The sequence below is a fragment of the Trichoplusia ni genome, chromosome 16 (genome assembly GCF_003590095.1).
Source record: "Trichoplusia ni isolate ovarian cell line Hi5 chromosome 16, tn1, whole genome shotgun sequence".
NCBI lineage: Eukaryota > Metazoa > Arthropoda > Insecta > Lepidoptera > Noctuidae > Trichoplusia > Trichoplusia ni.
Window position 1 is genome coordinate 5,193,604 of NC_039493.1, and position 22,714 is coordinate 5,216,317.

At 35.7% G+C, this 22,714-nt stretch overlaps 2 protein-coding genes and 1 long non-coding RNA gene across 3 annotated transcripts; all 3 read left to right on the forward strand.

Annotated features, from left to right (window-relative positions):
* Position 1: 1 nt before the first annotated feature.
* Positions 2–2,374, forward strand: LOC113502088 (peroxidase-like). Its single transcript, XM_026883468.1, has 7 exons — positions 2–204; positions 325–533; positions 838–991; positions 1,141–1,348; positions 1,688–1,713; positions 1,793–1,991; positions 2,265–2,374. Exons 1-7 carry the CDS (start codon positions 31–33, stop codon positions 2,372–2,374), a joined length of 1,080 nt encoding a protein of 359 aa, XP_026739269.1. The 5' UTR covers positions 2–30.
* Positions 2,375–3,118: 744 nt separating this feature from the next.
* On the forward strand, positions 3,119–3,971 carry LOC113502025. The gene is made up of 2 exons (XR_003401330.1): positions 3,119–3,437; positions 3,857–3,971. It is a non-coding gene; the product is annotated as an uncharacterized LOC113502025 (long non-coding RNA).
* A 1,130-nt stretch (positions 3,972–5,101) lies between these two features.
* On the forward strand, positions 5,102–11,266 carry LOC113502089 (peroxidase-like). The gene is made up of 13 exons (XM_026883469.1): positions 5,102–5,778; positions 6,038–6,177; positions 6,396–6,560; positions 6,977–7,167; positions 7,448–7,657; positions 7,689–7,929; positions 8,081–8,225; positions 8,770–8,926; positions 9,203–9,437; positions 9,545–9,599; positions 9,643–9,863; positions 10,254–10,359; positions 10,626–11,266. Exons 1-13 carry the CDS (start codon positions 5,648–5,650, stop codon positions 10,786–10,788), a joined length of 2,160 nt encoding a protein of 719 aa, XP_026739270.1. The 5' UTR covers positions 5,102–5,647; the 3' UTR covers positions 10,789–11,266.
* The last annotated feature ends 11,448 nt before the right edge of the window (positions 11,267–22,714 follow it).

Genomic DNA, 22,714 nt, shown 5'->3' on the forward strand with positions numbered 1-22,714 from the left:
AATCTTCTGCCCACGAAGTATATACCAACAATGTGGTTCTTCAGAGAGCATAACAGAATTGCACGACGGTTGGCAAAGATAAACCCTTGCTGGGATGACGAAACACTTTTCCAGAAAGCAAGGCAGATCAGTATAGCGCAGTGGCAATATATCATCTACTATGAACTTATGCCAGAGATACTTGGTAAAAAAACTCAATTATATGTAAGACAAAAAGAAAGACAATAGATAGAATTGCAAAAACTAAAGCTCTGGTCTACTTCAGTGGCCAAAAACCATTGGTATCACTAGTTTTTACTGCTCTTCGTAGTTTACTTAACGTAGCTGCATGCAATTCAATATTTAAAACAAGTCCCACAATCAATAAAGCGACAATTTGAGATTCCAGGTCGGCAATATTCATTAGAAAAAGGTATAATATACCAAACTGACGGCTACGTTAATGACTTTGATCCTCAACAAGAGCCAGGAGTGATACGGGAGTACATTGTCGGCACCCGGTGGTTCCATACGTTCCAACCTGAAAAAATGGAGTAAGCTTTCCATGATTTTATTTTGCACTCGTAAACAATTATTTTTGCTTATCTAAACTTGTTAATGCCCCTCATAAAAGAAAGTATAAATATAACTAAGTAAAAAAAATGCAATGATACCTTTACTGACGCTACTACCCTATCTTTTTAAACTTAACACCAGCAAAGTTGAATACTTAGGAGTTTCAGGAATAAATGTTTTGTATAACAGATTTTCATGGCAAATCCATTTTATCGTTTTATAATTACTCCCTAAAGAAAGTGTTAATCTGATTATAACGCAAATGTTATTCTTCCATATCAGTTATTATCACAATGGCGAGTACCGGGGGTCAGTAGCAATAGCTGACTTTCTATTAAGGAGTTCGCTCCTGGCTGACAACTCTACTGAGCTTGAGCTGACAGAGGGACACTTAATTCAACCAGCTAATGAGTTTGATCAGATCATAACTAATGATGTAATTATTCTAATTTAAAAATATATTTCACAGTGCACATAAATTTTGCTCTAATTAAGATCCTAAACACCTAAAACATTGTTATGCATGTTATTATTAAAGTAAAAAAAGGACATCATTTACTGGTATTTTTTTTTATTTCACTACAGATGGCGGAACGTGTATTTGGCCCATGGCAAGTAGCTGCAGACTTGAGCGCGATTGACATAATGCGAGGCCGCGACGCCGGTTTTCCACCATACAACGAGTATCGAAAGTTTTGTGGACTGAAGCCCGCCAAGAAGTGGGAGGACCTCTACGATACCATTAATAAAGATGTAAGTGTTTGTTGTAATACAGGGCTGTTTACTACAATAGGTTTATTTTTATAGTCGATAGGTTCTTTTTTCCACGATTTTACAGAGTTTATTTTAAAATTTATTCAACAAAAATACTTATTCATAGATGTACTCCATGCACATGTGCTTAAAAAGACGAGCTATAGTTAAAAAAATGTTGTATTGAGAGCAAATATGTCATCAACACAACCCTTAATACTTTTGACCTAGATAACTGGTTTTGTCAATGGTGGACTGAAAGCTATTCCAATTTTGGAATAGAGTCAACGTTACACGCCGTGTTGTGCTTTGTCACGTTTCCTTAAATGCTTTGATATTATTTTAAATGTTTGGCCCTGTAGGTGTATGTATATTTAAGGAATATACTTCAACTACGGCGCACTTGTGAGTCAGCGTTGTAAAAGTCATAGGTGTATAGTTAGATATTTTGCCTAACATAACCACCCTAATCCTGTAATTCTAGATAGTGGAGACCCTCAGTCGTTTTTACGAAGACGTAGACGACATGGAGCTGATGGTAGCCATCTACGTGGAGCGTCTCGTCCCAGGCACATTCGTAGGCCCTACTCTGCACTGCATCATGGTGCATAACTTGCTGCTCTGGAGAAAGTCTGACAAGTTCTTCTTTGAACATGGCGGCTTCCCAGCTGCTTTGACAATCCGTAAGCTATCTATATTTGTATGATTATTCGAAAATGCAAACATGTCATTTCTCACTTTTCAAAACTTCTTCATTCATCGCCGAATATACGTGTATATGTCATTTCATAGCCCAAGTTCAGAAAATAGTTAACCTTAGTAGGAACCTCCTACATTCTCGTTTGGGTACCTGAACTGGTGTCATCGGTCTATCAATACTAATTACTTAGGCATATCAAATTCCAATATCATACAACAGTGTTCAGCTAACCAGGATCGAATTTAATTTTTTGTAGCCCAACTAACAGAAATTCGGAAGACAAGCATAGCACGCGTGATATGCGACAATGGAGTTAACGTCAAGAAAATACAACCAGCTGCGTTTTTCAGACAAGGACCGTGGTAAGAATATTTTTTGTACAATGCAACAAATAGGTAAAGATTTTCTGTCTATTGTGTAAGAAAAATGTTTTAATTACCGTTTTCCTAAAATCGTACGTAAATTATTTTTACCAAATATGATAACGGGCCAATAAGAAGTCTGAATTGAGTTTGTTGTAATATTTGTATTTGTGAAGCCGGGACGAGGATCATACAAATTTGGTATACGTTATTTTTCATTTTGTATTACCTATTTTGACTTTTGGATTTTGAACGGCACTTTGATTTAGCCGACTAATTTTTATTTTAAATTTACAGGAACTTTCCAATACCATGTCATGAAATAAAAGGTATAAACCTAAATAAATGGAGAGACAGATCGTGTCTAAGAGAGCAGAGAATGTCGTTTAAAATGAATGAGTTTCAAAAAAATAAGGAATAAAAAGTAAGTCATTGCAAGTAAACAATTTGGAACCAATACTTTTATTTAAAATACTTAATATCAGGCATTATAATTAATGATAAAGTGTTTTTATAATGATAAAGTCGTTAACCATTTTTATGCATGTATGTACAAAAAACAGCTTTGGTAAATAATCCAATTATAGGCCAAAATAATCCTTCAAGGCGAATGAACTAACTATTCCGATACTTATGTTAGTATCAAGGCCAAATAGACGGTAGAAACATGGGAGGAAGATAATTTATCAATCCTAATCGACTCGAACAAGTTTTTATATGCATTAAAAACCAGTTCTTGCTTACGAAACATATAATATAAGTAAGGATTCTCAGTACAAAATTATTCCATTCGGATCTTTGAGGAAAACGGTCAACATGAAATATTTTACGTTTGCTGTAGTTTGCATTGCTATATCAATATTAGTAACTGAAAACCAATGCTTCCCGCAACAAGTTGAAGTGTCAACATATCAGGTTCGAGTAGACGAAGTTACAGAGACGCAAGACTATCAGGGGACAGAAGATGAAGTGTTAGAATCTGTATTAAATGCAGGTTGTCCCGAAGACAAAGTAAGAGTTGGCGAAGTTTGCACAGCGGAACAATAAAAGAGGAATTTCATTTTTCTGTAAGAATAACAATAAAAAATATAATTGGTCGCATCAATATTCGAAAGCGTGTGTTTACACAATACAAATACTTTTGTTGCCATTGGATGGGATTAAATCTTTGACACTGAAAAGTTGTTTCAAGAGTTCGACATGGTTTAAATTGTGTGTAACTTGTAAAATTGTGTCCATTTTAAGGACAAAAAAGAACCCACACGAGCACGTATAAGAAAAATGATACTTTGATTATAGTTCGTTTGTTTATATTAAGCTAAGCATTTCAATTACTATCCTTCCAACTAACGTCAACGTTATAATAGTGGGTTCGTTATTACAATAGTTTAAAAATCAGTTGCAATCAGTTAAAATAACCTGCAGTATATTTTTCCATACAGTTTTTTGACGTATATTCTAACGCAAATCCATGGATTTTATGCAGGTAGGTGATGGGTTGCCGTCGCAGCAGGAAAGCGACTGAAGATATCCATCCGATAGACCACCATCGTCTTCAACGTTCAAGTTCTTCAACCTCAGTAAATAAAATAAAATGAAAACAAAAAACATGGTTTTACTACCCCTTCTGTTTAATGTTTCCTATATAATATACAAGTAAGTGCCACTTTTGGGTTATAAACGTATCTAGTGTCCGACTTATTCAGACAATAAAAATAACTTACAATATCTGCTACAAGAAGAATAATTTCTTTAATGCTTTTAATAATACTTTAGTAGAACCTCAAGGTTACTAAGATCTAACTTATCTACAAGAGCATGTGATTTATACAATCATAAAAAAGCTCAAGGTTAATAACTGTTTAAGAGCCATAAACATGGCTACTTATAATTAACGCCTGCGGATAGCAGCAAAAACATAAAACAGTACAAACGAAGATTATTTTGTCGTGAACTATCTGCGAGAACAGTCGTTACATTGCAATTATACTTCTAAAATGAAGTACGAAGTTTTCTTGATTTGTATTGTATTGTTTGTATCCACGGATTGCAAGGCGAGTGGTTACGAGAGTTCAGCGCCGCTGCAGGATAACGGATCAATAGACCCACAGCAGGGCCCCGTGTCGTCTGTATTCAATGGTGGTTGTCCGAAGGATACCGTTAAATTTAATGAAATGTGTGTAAAACCTCAATAAATTATTGTGATGAGTATTACAGTTATTATTCATTTTTATTTTTGGTCTTGTAAACTCGGCTGTGAGTTTGAAATTGTTGAACAGTATTTTTCGTACGTTTACACTAAGAAGAGACAACGAAAAGACTTTTAGTAAAATTGAGTTATTTTTTTTATTTTCATCCCTCTTATTTTTACTTATACACTATAGGTATTGTTCACGATTAGAAAAGAAGACTATTCCTTTATAAAACACAAAAAAAACTTTTCCGTTTTTGAATGATTAGTGGGCAATTGACGATAATTTATTTAAAACTGATTGTTTCCGTTCGTTCAATAATGATGTAACTAACAACGTACTGTATTGTTGTAATGAAGGTTTTTGTTCGACAAAAATAACGGAAGACAGTGATTACTGATTCGCAAACAGGTTGGTTTCACACGTTTACACTATTATTTTGTTTTCTAAGCAGTTATTTAGACAACAATACTAATTTATTTGTTGTTGTATTCGTATTTCCTTATCATAAATTATGTTTATGTGTTCGCATTAAGTTGACACGGAGTATTTTCACTGACTGTTATTTTAGACACTGCAACCATTAATATTTTGTAGGACACTGGTTGGATATTATTAACTAACTGAAAAACGTAAAATTCGATCTTGTGAATTGATGCTAACGATCACATTAGAATTTTAATAATAATAATCTACGTTTTCAGCATAAAAATTCTGACACGTGACATTAAAGATAGTGCCTACATAGTAAAACAAAATCATAAAAAGATTGTCTTGCTTTAACGGTGCATGAGACAGTCTGGTGACAAGTAGACGGTCAGACAGCGGACCCTCATTCAATGGGGTTCTAATTTTTACCGTTTGGTTACGGAACCCTAAAATTTGAAAATCCGTAGCTTTGTGATTATTATGTTCTACACGACTCATAAATCTTGTGTAACGAACCTACTTACAGTTGTGTTTAACCTGAAGCCTGAAAACGCCTAATAAACAATTAAAACTCATTAGTTTTATTACGTGAAGGGCATAAATAAGCAAATTGTTTCGCTGTAATGTATGTATAGAAATCTTGGCTGCCGACAGCAATGATCGTTAAATTCGGGCTTTATCTTTTTCTTTTTCAATTTGTGGTATCCCAAGTGATCTATGATGCTTATTTTGGTAAACCAATAAAAGATGACAGGAATAAACAACTGCAATCGTTGAATTTAACCGGGTAAGTATTATTTTTTGTAAGCATATGATATGTTAATCATCACCGGCGAAAATATGGAAAAAAAATCATATTCACTTTTGTCATTTTCTTAACACCTAACAACCAAATACCGTTTTTTTCACAAAGATGCATTTGCGCATTTGTAATATTGAACCAGGTAAGCCGAATCGCCACATTCCGATTATGAGCATATAAAATACATCTTTGATGTCAACCACCCCATTAGTGACATTTACTTGACAATACTATTTACCACCAGCCCATGCACAATAAAAGTGGAACCATGCCAGAAGGAAGAGGGGCGTCGTATCGATGGCACGTGCACCAACCCCAAGTACCCGTCCCGCGGAGGTTCGCCCACGCCGCTTCTGAGGATGAGGCCTGCCAAGTTCGGCCTTGGTAAGATACTATCAACGACAATTTACTATATGAATTACAAAATAATACCTAAACTTGTCATATGTCATAATTCCGTACACCTTCCAATATTTTAAGAGGCCATGGACACATTTCTAGAACTAAAGAGTCCAATTAAGACCCACGAATCATTTCAGTATTTTATAAACAAATTTAATTTAAAAATAATGCTTATCATGCACTCCATGATCACATTGCAGGTAACACTTTGCGACCAGCCATGAACGGCTCGGAGCTGCCGTCGTCTCGCCTACTCCGCACCAAGATCCTTAGTGACGGTTTTCCAGAAGACCACGAGTTTAACACCTTGGCCACTCACGTGTTCGTCTTTTCCACCGTCGACGTTGCAGATTTGACAGTTTTGCGTAAGTCAAAGAATTTTTGGACATAGATAAGTGCTAAAAAATACTTTCTTGAAACTAAAAGGCAGAGAAAGAGAAAGACACTTTACAGATGATTAAATCATGACATTATTATTACATTATTGATACAATCGACAGTTTCAATGAATAGTCAATAGGCATAGGTTTCACGCAATCATCGGTTCGTCATGACCGGTTCTATATAGCAACTTTCGATAAAATGGCGTGAGTGGTTCAGTGCATTAACATTTATAGAAAAAAGTTACTCTTGGTAATCTTATATTGTTAAAGTAATTAAATACTATATTCAAGGGCGAAAGGTTGTAAATCATCTCTTAAATTTTAAATCACTCCATACACAATGAATGGAATTTCTCGCTTAAGGTGTGTCGCTGCTAAGATTTTTTTTGTGTTGTCAGTTCGTTACGCTGTGGTCAGTGACTGCTGCCTCGGCAACCGACCCAACCGAGTCAACCCCTTGTGCATCCCTATCCCCGTGACTCAAGACGACCCTTACCTTCGAAGAACTGGAATAAGGTGTATGAACCTCACGAGATTCTCAACCTATCAGGAAATGGGCTGCATTCCTAATAGCCTTCCGGCTGAACGAGTAAGATACCAATTGCATTTAAATAACTTTGATCTAAGCACATTTTTTTAAAAATTGGGCACCTTAGACAACATTAATTATGACACTTAAAGATGTCAGTCTGTTTGCTAAATATGCTTTCGAAAGTTTTAAATTAAAGAAAATAACAAATATGTATGCCAGACGCCATGCCGGTTTTATTCCTGGTTAAGATAAAAAGGGTGTTTTTAATGGGCTGATGATGATCACAAAAAAATATTACCATGCAAAGTGTTATCAGAATATCAAATATCTCTTACAGTACAACCTCCCAACACCGGTACAAGACTTGTCAATAGTGTACGGATACTCGGATCTTCGGGAGAGGCAGATTAGGACATACCAGGGAGGCCTGCTCAAGTCTGAGATGAAAGATGGCGTGGAACGTCCACCAGGGACCTCCGCCATCTGCATCAACAACAGGAGGCCGGTAGAGAATGCGTGCTACGAGTTTGGTAAACAATTATTCTCAACAACTTATTATTAAAAATATTTAATGGTCTGTCACCATAAAATGCAATATATGTATTTATACATGTCTAGGTGACTTCTACGATGGGAATGTACTATCTGGAATATATTTGACGGCGATGTGGTTCTATCGAGAACATAATCGACTGGCTCGCAAGTTGGCAATGATCAACCCTTGCTGGGATGACCAAGAACTGTTTGAAACTGCACGAAAAATCAATATTGCTCAGTGGCAGTATATACTTTACTACGAGTTAATGTCGGACATTTTAGGTAAGACTTTATTCCATAGTGATTTTTAAATTAGTTTAACTTTTAATTCAAAGCCGACTCGGCTCCTTCAAACACTAAATGTATTTAAAGCACTTACATTTTTAAGATAAAGTTCCAACCAGTTATCAAACTTGCATTTTTTGAAAAATAGGTCGTAAGAATGCAATAGAAACAGGCGTATTATACGAAACAAATGGATATGTTAACGATTTCGATGAGCGGCACAAACCAGGCGTGTACCACGAGTACCTGATCGGCACGCGGTGGTTCCACACCTTCCAAGATGGACGGACTGAGTGAGTAGATATCCTATCACATCACTAAGTGAACATTTGTAAAAAACCAACCTCGCAACACAGGTAGACAAATTGAAGATTATTTATGATATGGTAACGTAAAATTAAAAAATTAGAGAGTACAGCCTTATGCATAGGAGAGAGATGAGGACGGAATAGCCAAAGGGCTATTCCGTCTAAATAGGCTAAGTTCCTAAACTAAAGCTTCTTATAACTCAGATGACATAACAATATACACACTTAAGATTTTTACTGACTAAAGGATAAACGAAGTTTAAAATCCACAAAGTACGAGTTTCGGTTATGTAATAACAAGACAGAGAGATATGATGTGTCATAATAATTCTAAGCACTTGTATAGAGTCATAAACAACATAGTGAAAACATGTTTTATGTTAAACTGCTCATATTGTTAAAGGTTCTTTATCGGTCATTTACAATAATTCAATGGTCTTTTGTTTTCCTAACCTACAAGAACACGTTTTAATTTTAGAGTACAATGCTTTTAATGGAATTTGATTACTAGTGGCTTTTATGTTCCCAGCCTATACAGCCGAAAGGGTAAATACCTTGGAACCCGAACCACAGTGGACGATGAGTTTAGAAGCGGGATCCTCGAGGTGAACAACACGGAGGCAGATCTTACACAGGGCGCCTTCAGGCAAAGAGCCGCTAAGTTTGACTACACGATTGAGCCTGATGTAAGTTCCTCATCGACGCGATGATATAGTTCCTGTTTGTTTGACAGCACAGATAGCCAATTGGTTGACGACAATCCACGCGAATCGTGTCACGGGTTCGATCCCAGCTTTGAAAAAGCATTTGTGTGATCGATGAATGCTTGTTCTGAGTCTGGGTGTCGTTAGGTATACCGACATAAAGATTTAATTCTTTAATTTAATCGTATTAAAAAAGAAAAGAAGAAGAAATTTCATTAAATTGCAAAACTGTATACCTTAAACCACACAAAATTGCAGCTTGCAGAACGTGTCCTTGGAGAGCTCCAGTCAGCCTCAGACCTCAGTGCTATCGACATCATGAGAGGCCGTGACCAAGGACTACCTCCTTATAACGAGTACAGGAAGATTTGCGGGATGCCCGTCGCTCACAAGTTTAAAGATTTCGAAGACGCCATATATGCTGATGTATGTTTCAGATCATTTTTATCCCTACTACCAGGCCGTCAAATTTCCAAAAAAAATAATGATGACAGTATTATAGTTACTAAAACTTAAAAAAAATTAAAAAGTAGTATTGATAACTTGTTTCCTACACTCGCTTCTCATAAAACACAAGTCATTATCATATCATATGATCAGAAACTAATGAAGCATACCTTGAAAATAATGAGGCAGGCACTTATTTATATCCAAGGTACAGCTATATAAGTATAGCGTAATGAATTCAACAAATGCAGTGACGTATTTGTGTTACAGAAAGTGGAACAACTCCGTCGTATATATGACGACGAGGTGGATGACATGGAGCTGATGGTGGCAATCTACAGCGAGCGGCTGCTGCACGGGGCCTGGGTGGGACCTACGCTCTTCTGTATCATGGTGGAAAACCTTGTCAATTGGAGAAAGTCCGATCGATTCTTTTTCGAACACGGAGACACGCATGCGGCGTTGACATTACGTAATTTATTTTTATACATTTAAATAAATTATTTTTATCAAGTTCATACTTAAAATAAGCTGTACAAATAATTTGCTTAGTACTCAAAATACGTATGAAATATGTATCAACCTGTTTTGTTGCTACCTACTTTAAATTTTACATTCATTGGTCGTGTATTATTTTGGAATCACTGTCGAAGAATATAAGATTAAATTAGTTTGTAGGATTATTATTTCCATAAAGTGTGAAACCACCAAACCCAGGCTCACAGTTTTGATTTTAATAGTAACTATCGGGAGAATGATTCATTATTAAATGACGAAACTAGTCGGGCTATCCCGATAAATACGCGTGAGTAAACCGTTACATCATTAAATAATCACAGTTTTAATGTTTTACTTTTTTCAGCTCAATTAAACGAAGTGAGGCAGGCAAGCATGGCCCGAATACTGTGCGACAACGGTGATGGAGTCGAAAAAATACAGCCTAAAGCAATGCTTAACGTTAGTAAAAAGTAAGTTAACAAAAATTCCAAATCAATTAAGATCATTTTAATTAATGAAAAATAAATTTAAATCCATGTCTAAAAGTTTTATGTTCAAAGTACTGTTTTTACTTCTAAGTATTTACTTCATATTACAATCTATTTTATTATCCTATTCTCTTTTCTCGTTATTAAATTTAATATGCTGACCAATTAAGAAAACGATCTTATTTTCCCACTAAGCTACGACCTAGAATTTTTTCAAAGGAAACTAAACAAGCGCCATTAACTTCCAGGAATAAAATAACGCCATGCGAGCATATACCCAGTATAGATCTTCAGAAATGGGTGGACCCCAAATGTTACGAAGGAAAGAAAAACCCCTACCTGCCTGAAGACTATTGGAGTACTGGATACAATGTACCCTGGAGTGGACAACTTTACGACTATAAGAAGTAACAAATAATATGAACGGATTTCGATTATTGTATGCACGCAACGGCACTACAATTGTTGGATTTTAAATTGTTTTGTTTTTGTTTAACTATATATTGTTAAAATAGCTCTGTGAATAAACGAAAAAACTCAGCTAATATTCCGCATCAACTTAATTAAATTCTGTCTCTTTTTTAATTCTCGGACATGTGTATACAGAGATATAATATAATCATACATTGAAAAGATGTTGAATATGAAAATTTATTATGTTAACTGGATCAGAATTGTAATAATGTGCTGACAGTCGAAACACCTCCTGGTAAAACTTTTGCTGAAGTCACGTCCCTTCAAATGCAAATAGGAATAATAAGTTGAGGATTATGGGCTCCGCCACTTCTACTAAGGTTACGTTCAATCGAGTTGGTGTCGAAAAGCACTCGATTTGATTTATTATAATTATTACATAATTAATGCTATGCCCGTCTTATTAGTATGTCTTTGGTTGGGTGTGATTTTAGTTACGTTTATATTATTAACTCTGAAGGTTTATTAAACATTTGTCTCCTAATAGGTTCTTAGGTGTATTAATAAAGGTTGTGCGAGGCAATGCCAAATATATTGGAAGAGAACCTGCTTAAAATTGGTTAATAATCGTTAAATTCGACGCAGTCACCAGACTTGCTTCTGAACTCTCTTTAACCGCGCAAGAGACACCCTTAGTATTACCCCACAAAAATCCCGCCGGAGACAAATAACAGGCATTTTTATTTTCTTATGGAAATTAAACTGGATCCTCGGTTAATATTGTTTCTGCTTACGAAATGCGTTGCCAAGATACTGCGCGTTATCAGACAGGCGTTTGAAACCGCTTTAATGGGTGAACTCTGGCCTTTTAAATTTTAGCCACGTTTTTGTGGTTTTGTTAAGAATGTGTGTTGAGTTGTTTGGGTTACATTTTAGCACTAATTTGGGGTTTTTAAAGGTCGAGAATTTTCGAGTGGGATACAATGGAATAAAGGTTACGTTATAGGTGCCACTGTTGATATTTACTTTTCTTAGACATTCAAATATCATGCGTATTAATACAACATTTTAGACAACCATAAGGCATTTATCCAAATCAAGGGTACCCGTTTCGTCTATTAAAGTACCTTTTATTGAACGATTTTAAAATATGCAGAAGGCAACGAAAGGTTCAAACGCTAGTGACATTAAATATTTTACACGTGTTTTGGATTACGTTATTAATTAGCTGGTGGTTCTGAGTGAACTATCAATTAGCGATTCATACAAAATGTTTTAAATTGATTGCCAACTAATCTCTTTAGCGAGATCACAGTGCGATACTGCAGAAGAGTAAAAACAAGAGAGAAAAAACGAGCAATATATTTTTTTTCAAATTTAAAGTGACGACGACGAAATCTGCACGTCACACATATGCTAAATCATGTTGAAAACAATCGAAATCAAACAGTCTTTAATCGGAATTTCTTATCCGTTTCAATCTTGGTTTGACTTTATTTTTCCAAATCAGTATAAATTTTCCGGTAATTTTAATGCAAATTCAATTTATTTTAAAATTCCTGGTACGGAAGCTTTTCAGAAAATCAGATCTTCTGTTATGTGTGTCAAGGCACACATTGCTCGCACTACGATCGAACAGCGAAGGTTCCACAATTTTCAATAGTTTTGTCGTCAGCTTTTCAGAGCATTACTTTCTATATTTATTGATATGGTTGCAGCTCGTTTTAACGAAAGAAGAAAGAAAATTTATATTCCACTAATGTAATTTCGTTAAAGCGCTTGGGTTTTACAGATAGTTATAACCAGATAAAGCAATAAGTAGTGATAACGAAAATCCGTTTTCATCAAAACAACCGTACCATAGTATTCTAGCCGTATCATACTTCTTTTCGAAATACTAGCTAGACATCCACATTTCAGAAATATGTCGATATGTGATGGTTGTAAAAACGGAAAACAAAATAATTGAAAGCCATGCAACACGCTTACCATTACGATCACGTTTCATTAAATTAAATTGTAGCATCAATTTACAAGGCGAGACTTGAGTGCGAGTACAACGTGCATATAATCAGCGGTATAAGCCGTCTGATGAGGCGCGTCAAGTGCGTCTAATTAGACCCGCAGACGATACTGCACTAATTGCCAAGGTCTAGAGACGCGAGGTCTACAATCTACGTAGGAAGTAGGAAGATAGCATGTTAATACCATTTCGTAGTATTTGATTGTGTTTAGTGAAACTTGGTCTGAACAGCGATATATATTGGACCGAGGTTTGCAGAATACGAATAGAATATGTAATCTTCAGAAACATGTTGCTTGTTTTTAACCACGGATAATACTGAAACATTCGGTAGGATCCAAATCTGCGACAACTTGTGTTGAAATCATATATTTGACTTGCCTATAATTAATAATCGTAGAGCGTTGCTGATGATGTAGGAAGGTGATATAAGTATAGCGATATCAGCGAAAACTTGTGATTTCGTAATGTGTAATATCTGGTGCGCGAGAAATTCTCGGGAGTACGGAGCTGCCCTAACCGAATCATGTTCGAGACGGCTTGGGTTGCATCCGCAGCAAATTGAGTGTAACAAGACATCAATTTATATTCCACTTGGATCACATGTCTTGGTAGGGAGCTCGTTAGTTAGTATTAAACTTAATACTTAGATTTAAGTACTAAGATGGTGATGACAAAATAGTGTTTAAAACATTATTGTAGTAAATAATAAGTTAGTAACAACGAGAAAGATGTGCTTTAAGACCGCGACGCGATATAATTACATGATTGCAAATGTGTTTATCTGAGTAATATGCTAAAATCTAGTCGCACCAGATAATGGAACATTATACACTGTTTTTTTTTGCGGCACATGCACATATAGAAATAAACATAATACCCTTAGAACAATTAAAATAAATCCAGAGTTATCCGCTCACATTTTTATCGAGCCTTAGATACGTGGCACATCGAGGCAGCTCGGCAGCCTCCCGGGGGCGCCACTAGTCAATATTAATTGAGCCCCACGGCGCTGCCCATATATCATTATTTACACCTATCGACCCTGGTTCCTAGTAGATATCGAAATAGTTTTCAAAGATTTCCCAAAGCGCTTCACTAGTTCTAGATGAGTTACGGAGGTTTTACTCAATATTTAGGGCAGTAAAATTTAAATACCCGTACTGAATAAGCTGCGCTTTATTAATTTGATTAAAGGGTATGCTGCTTGAACATTTCAGCATTTGTCTTTTGTCTGCTAATTTAAAAATATCTCGGCCTTCTCAATTAATACGCGTAACAATTTATACACAAAATTCAATAAGCTTGGTTAAAATACTTTATATTTGTGCCTAACTATGTCCTGGTAAATCAATCATCGAATTAGTCAAAAAAGAGTACCTTTTGCATACTTTTTCTTATTTCCCTGTTACGTAATACTTCGAGTACAAAACCACATACATTCAACCATGCATGCAAGTGAAAATAAAATGGAGTAAACCAACACTGAAGTCGCGTGCAACAAGTTTATACAAGCATATAAACCTTTAACATGTGAAATTCAACCTTATGCCAGACAAATTATGTCTAGATAAACCGCAAACTAAAGTTTGCTTGCCAAATGAAACATTTAGAAGAAGAAAAACACAGCAAAACCACCCTTATAACCAATGATTAACATTGAGGGGAGCAGCAAAGTTAAGTTAGTTTATTTTTTAATGGGCTTAGCCGGAAATCGCAGATGCACGTAAGGATTAAGCACGCTATAATATTTTAAAGCTTAGTCCTAGAAAGTTTGTCGCTCTGGGAATTTATATAAGCGGAACTTTTAATATTTATGGATAGAAAATTAAAATAAAATATTTTACCGTACGCTGATGGAATATTAAATTTTCTAACGTTTTCGAATCTTTATGTAAATGTGGAACTTATTTACTTATCCAAAGGGTAAAAACGGAACCCTATGACCGAGGCACCGTTGTCAGTCCGTCCGTCTGTCACCAAGCACAATGGTGATAAATGCACAATGATAGATGGAAAGTTGATATTATCCCAGATGATGTGGTTCTGCTGCCGCCTAAAAATAAAGATCGAGGCTAAGCGTAGGTTGCTCAGGTCATAAATCTGGGACCCACAATCTCAAATTGACTGGCACCCAACTTCTGATCTCTTCAACCTATTTGTATGAAACCCTCACTGCCACGAGTCCATTTCGCACCTTACGGATAATTTTTCATCATATATATATATATATTATAAAGGAAATATTTTGCTGGTTAGCAGAGTTCCCTTGCAAAGAAAAAATATCTGTCGGCTTTCATAACAAATACCTAGTAGTAACACATACATTTGGTCATCAGCTAGTTGGTACACATTCGGTACCAACCAACCCTTGGTACCAACTTAGTATTCCGATAACGTAAATATATTTTAATTTATGTAATTAAATAGCTCGGATTTCTCATTCAAATATCACATCCGAAGTTCATAGTTCATTGACCCATAACCCTTTCAAGTCGAGTTCATGTTTGCGGTTAAACACTGCGAAAATATTCATAACCCTCCAACGCTTCGCCGCGCGTCGGTCTGTAGTGACCGCGTGCAATTTTCGAGTTATTGCATTGTTAAATTAAACATGTCGCTAGTGGTGCAATAAGCTGCAAACACAACTTTTAATATAACATTCTTTGGATTTCTGTTTACTGTTCTGAATAATGTACGTATTACGTAATGCACCCTGCATGTCCGGAAGTAGAATTAAGATTGAAAAAGTCTTATTCACCTTGTGTACTATTGTATTCAGGTAATAAAACCAGTTATTTAGTATTAATTCGTTATGATTATTTATTCATATTGTTAGTCTACCTCGTTATGGTTTATCCTGAATAGCTGCTACTGCAGCTAATGTTCAAAAAGCTACATTTGTCTAGTGCAGAAAACTGGTACGACAACCTATCAACTATTACAAAAGTAACAAAAACCCTTAATTCAACCATTTTGCAAGGCAAAAACTATTTTGGCGATTAGACATCCAAGTGCAACAAGATATTTGCACATGACAAATCAACTTTAGAAAAATTGCAAACTCACTTGACAATCGGATTTCCATATCCCATTTTCGTACCACCAATTTTATCATCAAACGAAAGTAAGGATACTCTCAATTAGGTCATCCATAATATATTTCAGAGCGCTTTCATTTGAGTCCGTACTCGAGTAAATTTGCAGATATTCGTTAAATTTCCCACTTTCGCCACCTCAACTTTTAAACGGCTGTACCATTTTTTATCAAACATACCTAATAACGCTCGAACATAATGTACCTTTAAAACAAAACAAACAAAATTGAAGTCCCTCAATGCGTTCCAGAGCTATAATGTCACAGAAAGACAAACATACACGTCAAACTTACACACCCTTTATACAATTCTTTTTCCGTTGGCGGGGTTTAATAAGATAAAGGTGGATCGACTAATAGTTTACATAAAACATTCTCACCAGACAAGTGACGCACAAGCCTTTTATGAACAATGAAAATGCAGAATTAAAAGCCCAAAAACAATGGTGTTGCGACTCAATTCAGAAACACGAGTTACTCAATAATTCATATTGTTTTCACAGAAAACCATTAAAAGCGCCTTGTTTTTGAGTAGGGAGCAGTTTCTTAAGCTGTTGCAGACAATAAAAATATGAGAGCCGGACTGGTACGTGACACAAATAAACGTTAAAGGCAGGCTATAGAGGGCGCGGTGAGAGGTGCCGAGTGTGCCGCCGTATAAACCTCACGGATATTGCTGAACACAAAACGTATTTTGAAATATTGTAATAGGCAATATTTTGCCAATACCAGCAACATTTTTTCATGAATAACATCAAACCACTAGGCCTTAAATGTCTTTTGTTGAACCTGTCTGCCTAGAAGAACTTACTAGAAGTAAAGACAAAATTAACGGTTACGACCAAAAGACTATAAAATACGTACATGTAAGTGATTTTGCAGTGCTAACTGCAAGCATTCGTAAGTTAGAGAGACCACATCTGAAAGAAGAAGATAAGTGACCATATACTAACGTAATTTCTATTAATTTTGTCTACGAGGGCTGATGTTCTTATGGTTTTACTGTAAATTAAATAACTATAAAACGCCTCTAAATGATATTTTCCGTTTTAATGGCCACAAAAGGGTCTGTCCATTAGGCACGAGGATTCGGCTCGACCTACGTAATATTTCATTTTATACCAATTCACGTTTTTTGAATTGTGTTGCCAAGCGAGCAGAATTATATTTCAGAGTTTACTCTCCATTTGATTAATATTAATGTGAATATGAGAAAAGTTTGACAGTAACACTTGATAGACATGCACTTAATATGACATTCATATAATATATTTACTACAAGTATAGATGCAATAGCGCCTGATTGATGATTATACTGCTAGCATAGTCGCTAGGATATTTGGTATTTACTAAGTAAAAACTGGGTTGGCATCGAAACGGCTTTCCTCTGACTTGACCAAGTTTAAAGAGTATCCGTGAAGCTTCCACAGGAGTCCATTGTAAGTCTGGCTACATCGCGGTTATCCGACACACGGAGTCGCATGTTCCAACAAAACCTGTTGAAATGTCCTGATTCTGTCCTCTAAAATGAAATTTCACGCTTTATTTTCAAGTTGACAAATTCTGGAGATTTAATTACATAGCAACAGCCGTGTTTCATGTTATTCACTTTATTAGTACAATAGTTATGTAGTCACAAAATATGTTCATCAGCTACTGCCAGTGTATTTCTAATGTTGTGTTCATCGTTAGATAGTATATCTAAGGATGACAACATAAGAAATACATTTTACATATAGCTCTCTCTTTACCTTTAACATGAAATCATCTAAAAATATTTTTTCACTTTGAAATGAAACTACTTTTACGGATTTTATCGCGGTTTAATTTTAGATTTTAGTTCCCGACGTTTCGAAACCTTTGCAGGTATCATGGTCACGGGCAGACTGAGATGGCGTTCGTCTTGACAGGAGATGTTGCTCGTTCTACCTTCATATTTTAATTAATTATTTGTGGTCCGACCTACGCAGTATGAGCTCACTGTGTCTTGATGTCTTGCAGCGCTGCTCTTGGGTTTGGCCTTGAGTTTATTTATTATTGGATCCCAAGTAGGTGATATCTTCCAGCCATCTTCTCTATTGAAATTAGGGTGTTTTTTAATCTCAATAGCCTCGCGAAACATCCTAGGTAGGAATTTGGATTCTTTAGCGAGGATCTGTGGTTGGTCAAATCTAATATAATGGCTGGAACCTTCAGCATGTTCGGCGACTGCAGACTTCGTTGAGCGGCGGTGTTTCACGTCAGCTATGTGTTCTTTAACGCGGGTCCCTATGCTTCGTTTGGTTTGACCGATGTAAGAGAGGCCGCAGTCACAATCTAGTTTGTATACTCCTGCAACTTGTAGAGGTATGTGACACTTGACGGATGGTAAGGACTGGCTAATCTTCTTGGGCGGCTTGAAGTATGTTTTAATTGAAGCTCGCTTCAGGATGTAACCAATCTTGTCAGTGACTCCTCTGACGTATGGTAGTACAGCAGGCAAACGATCAACAGTGGCTGGCTTCACTCGGTTTCTGTGACGGGGCCGTGGAACTTGGAGCTTGTTGTCTCGCAGTACTTGCTTGACGTGTTGAAGCTCAGCGGCAAGGTGTCTGTCATCACAGAGTCCGTGTGCTCTCTGAAACAAAGATTTCCCCACGGTAGCTAACTGTTTAGGGTGGTGGTGAGATTCACCGTTTAAGTACCTATCTGTGTGGGTCTTCTTTCGATACACGGTGTGACTTATGGTCTGATCAGGATTTCGGTCAGTCTGCCCGTGACCATGATACCTGCAAAGGTTTCGAAACGTCGGGAACTAAAATCTAAAATTAAACCGCGATAAAATCCGTAAAAGTAGTTTCATTTCAATGTCTAATATTCGCGTAAACCTAAGAAACCACTATTTTTTCACTTCTTATAAAATGTCATATGAACGTCGACGCATTCTTATCGATATTTAGCGTAACATCGTGTTAATATCCGAGTAAGGTGGACTCAGATGATCGACAAAAATTGCACCGTTAAAAATAAAATAAATACTTTTTCTTTTACTTTGCTACTAACCAGTAGCTTTGTTTCATCACCTCTTTGTAACTTAAATTAATTAATTGTACGATTGTTTCCTTTGCACGCTATTTAATTTACTGTGCGAGTGTTGGGTACCTAACCAATACAGGTTATTCATTTATTTTATCTTCAGAATCTATCAACATAATAACTTAAACTTAAACTACTACAAGTTGAAAAATTAATAATAATAATATGATATAATTGAAATGAAGCAATCATGCTTTATTCCCTTACACTATCAAAGTAGATACTTAGATGCTAGTCTACAAGTATCCTTACGAACGAAGTCGTCTATTGAAGTAAGCAACCGGTGTGAAATGGCGCATTCATAAGGAACACTACACACGTAAGAAGTGGGTACGTCACAATTGGCTGCATTTACTAGTTTTAAAACTACATTATTTTACGCGTGTGTGACTATGTCTGATGTGGGTATTTGAATGCTTACAGGCATTAAAATACATGTAATAAAATACAAAAAAAAAATTTATGATTTAGGCGTTTAAGTAGTACATAATATCATAATATTGTCATTTATTTTATTTTTGTATAATTCTACCGACATAAAATAAATTTAAACAAATCTCTTTTGAGATTATGTGGCGATACATTTTGAGACAAAATTCATCCAGTGTATGTTCCCTCTAACAAATCTCTTTTAATGTTCGTCATAGTAAGGGCAGCAAGGGTCACAAAAAGGCACCCCTCATCATTGCGACGAACGTTTTTATATCACAATCCATGTTTTTGATCAGGCTCGGTTGCGTAAGACTACCAAAGAGTTTGCATAACGGTTTAATTTGATCTTGAAGTATTGTATTAGTCTTATTAACACAGATGGTATAATTATTAAATTAATAATTAAATTTATTCGTGTGGTAATGTTTCTTAAGCACGTTATGTAAATATTTTGACTATTTTTAGACGCCTTAATAACTGATAACTAGTTATAAAACTATTCTTGGAACACAAAACATACATAAAGTGTGGTTTTCACTGCCAGTTGGGAATTACGATGTTCAGTTTGTGGGCGCATATATAAGTACTAGCTGTTGCCCGCGACTTTGTCTGCGTGATTCTCAAGATGTGAAAAACTATGAAGTTTAATAATAACGATCATAGTAAAAATGTAACGCAATATTGAAAATGAAAACACTTTATTTCTAAATTATAATGAATCTTGAGAGGCCCGAAAACTATCAAATGTTTGAATGAAACACATTTCATCGTTTACGATATACTATCCTGGTGTCAAATATTTCACAGCTGTTTTAATGACTTTTTCTTATTTAATCCCAAAAAGAAGGGTTTATAACTTTGACATATCTGCCTGCCTGTCTGTCTGTGACATCATAGCTTCCGAATGAATTGAACTATTTTAGTTTTCGTTTAGACATGTTTGACAAATCGAGCCGTTTAAAAATGGGGGCGGGGGGGGGGGTGCAAGTAGGAAAAATTAACAGAAGGTATAACTCAGTCTTAGCACTTCTGCTAAAATGTTTTACTTTCGAAATTTTCCATTTAATAATTGGGTGGGTTATGATTTTCGAGCACGTCTGTTCTTGGGACGGCCTACACCTGAAATTGCTAGAGGGATTATGACCGTGATTATGAGGTATCATAAAATTATTATTGTACTGTAACCAAAGAGGTAAACCAGAACCATATTACTGAGGCGCCGGTGTCCGTTTGTCTATCTGTCACCTAGCTGTTTCTCAGGAACAGTGATAGCCAGACAGTTGTTATTTTCACACACGATGTTTTCTGACGATATAAAGAAGATGTCAAATTATTTTTGTGGACGGACCTGGTGAAGTGGGAGTCGGGCTCGGTAACTGTGGATTTTACATAGTGTCATAAGATTTTGCAAAATTGCTCCCAGATAAACGGTTTCCTGAAACACGTTATGTTTGATTGTCCTCATTCACTTCAGTCACATTTGGAATATTTCCAAAATAAAAAAGTTGGTAAACGTTTTATCTTGGCCCCCTGGTGTTTTGATCATGATTTGCCTTTAAATTGCTGATAAATAAATAGCGTGATAATAAAAAAAATATCAGTAACCCCTTTTTTAAAATTGACAATGACAAAAATCTAAAGTATAGGATACCTATGTGTAATTTGTGATGTTACGACAAAGCAAAATATGAACATAAAAGTGACTTCATGCGCATGAGTTCTATTTACTGTACCAATTTACAAAGAAAAATTACGTATTTTATTCGTTAACCTACCTGACGATCATTGAAGTAAAATACCGTCATCCCTACTGCATAAATGGAACTTAAATAAAGACTACATGAGGTTGGTTATGAGGTTACGCTGTCGATACCGACAGCCAAAATGAATTTTCCAGACATTGTATGCCGGATGTAAGTGGTGACAGCTACACTCTATTATCAGCCTTATTGGGGAAATTTCCAAAAATATGTTCCTAATCCTCGTCGGCTTAGGGATCTCAGAAACTCATTCAGTCTCGTTCCTTCCCCTGTTTTTACCAGGTTACGAAAGAAGAAAATGTTAAATAAGTAGAGATTACAATAAATTGTTAAAGGAATTTCTGGAAGGACCACGTGTGCGGTCTCTATAATGGCGGATGTAGACCGATCAAATCGTTAAAATATTGGAAAATCCCAGGTATCAGTAAACATTATTCTATCAATAGATACATAATGTCTATTCATTGATAGCTTTGGTCTTATAGATCTTTCACATTGCATACCTATTATGCAGTTTTTATGCAAGTTTTCTGAGCTTTTTTATCCGAAATACTTTTGGCCTACGTAATGTGGCAAATTTTAAAAAAAAATTGTTTCTAGTTGTTACAGATGTACTAAGGTAATAATTAACTGTGTTCTTCAGTATTTTTTTGTTATGCATAATTATAGATGAGATCAATGTGACTTTGGGTTGAGTGTCACTGCGAATGTTTTGATCTTGAAGTAGCATCGCCAACATTACCGAGCTAAAAAAATAGGTATATACACCTATCGTAAATAAATACAAAATCATATTACGGCATTCCACATTTGAACTTGAGTCATTTTAGTACATCAATAAAAATAAAAGTAATTTAAGTTCCTTTCTTTCACAAATGTACTGATTACGGTAACAATTACATAAAAAAAACGTATTGGTTTATGTTTCTTTTATATTACTTGTGAAATAGTCGCGGTAGGCCTATATAGACTTGAGAGAGAATATAATGACTTATTTTGGGAAAATTATTTATTTTCGAAAAATCTTATTATTGCTCTGCCAAAAGTCTTAAGATAGATAGCGTGATGTTTTTTTGTGTAAATTGATGACCGTGCTGCTTACTACTGAATGGGGTGAAAATACACCTCATAATTGTATTACACGATGTTACGGGTGAGTCCAAAAATTTAAAACTTTACTGCTCATGCCCCCTGCATAGTAGCGTTATGGTTTTTGTATATCTGTTGTATCATGTGTATGATAAGGTTCATGCAAAATTTGAACGAAATATATTCAGTGGTTTATGAGATAATTTGATATTTGTTTATAGATATAAAAGGCTCCTGCTCACCCCCTGTAACGAAAAGCGAGATAATAAGTAAAAAGTATGTTGACCGGACCTCTTGTTGATATTCTCTGAAAATATGAATCAAATCTATCCAGTACTTTCCAAGATCTTTCCGGACATACATACAGACAAACAGACAAACAGACAAACAGACAAAAATTCTAAAAATCATATTTTCGGCATCGGACTCGTTCGTAGACCACCCTGC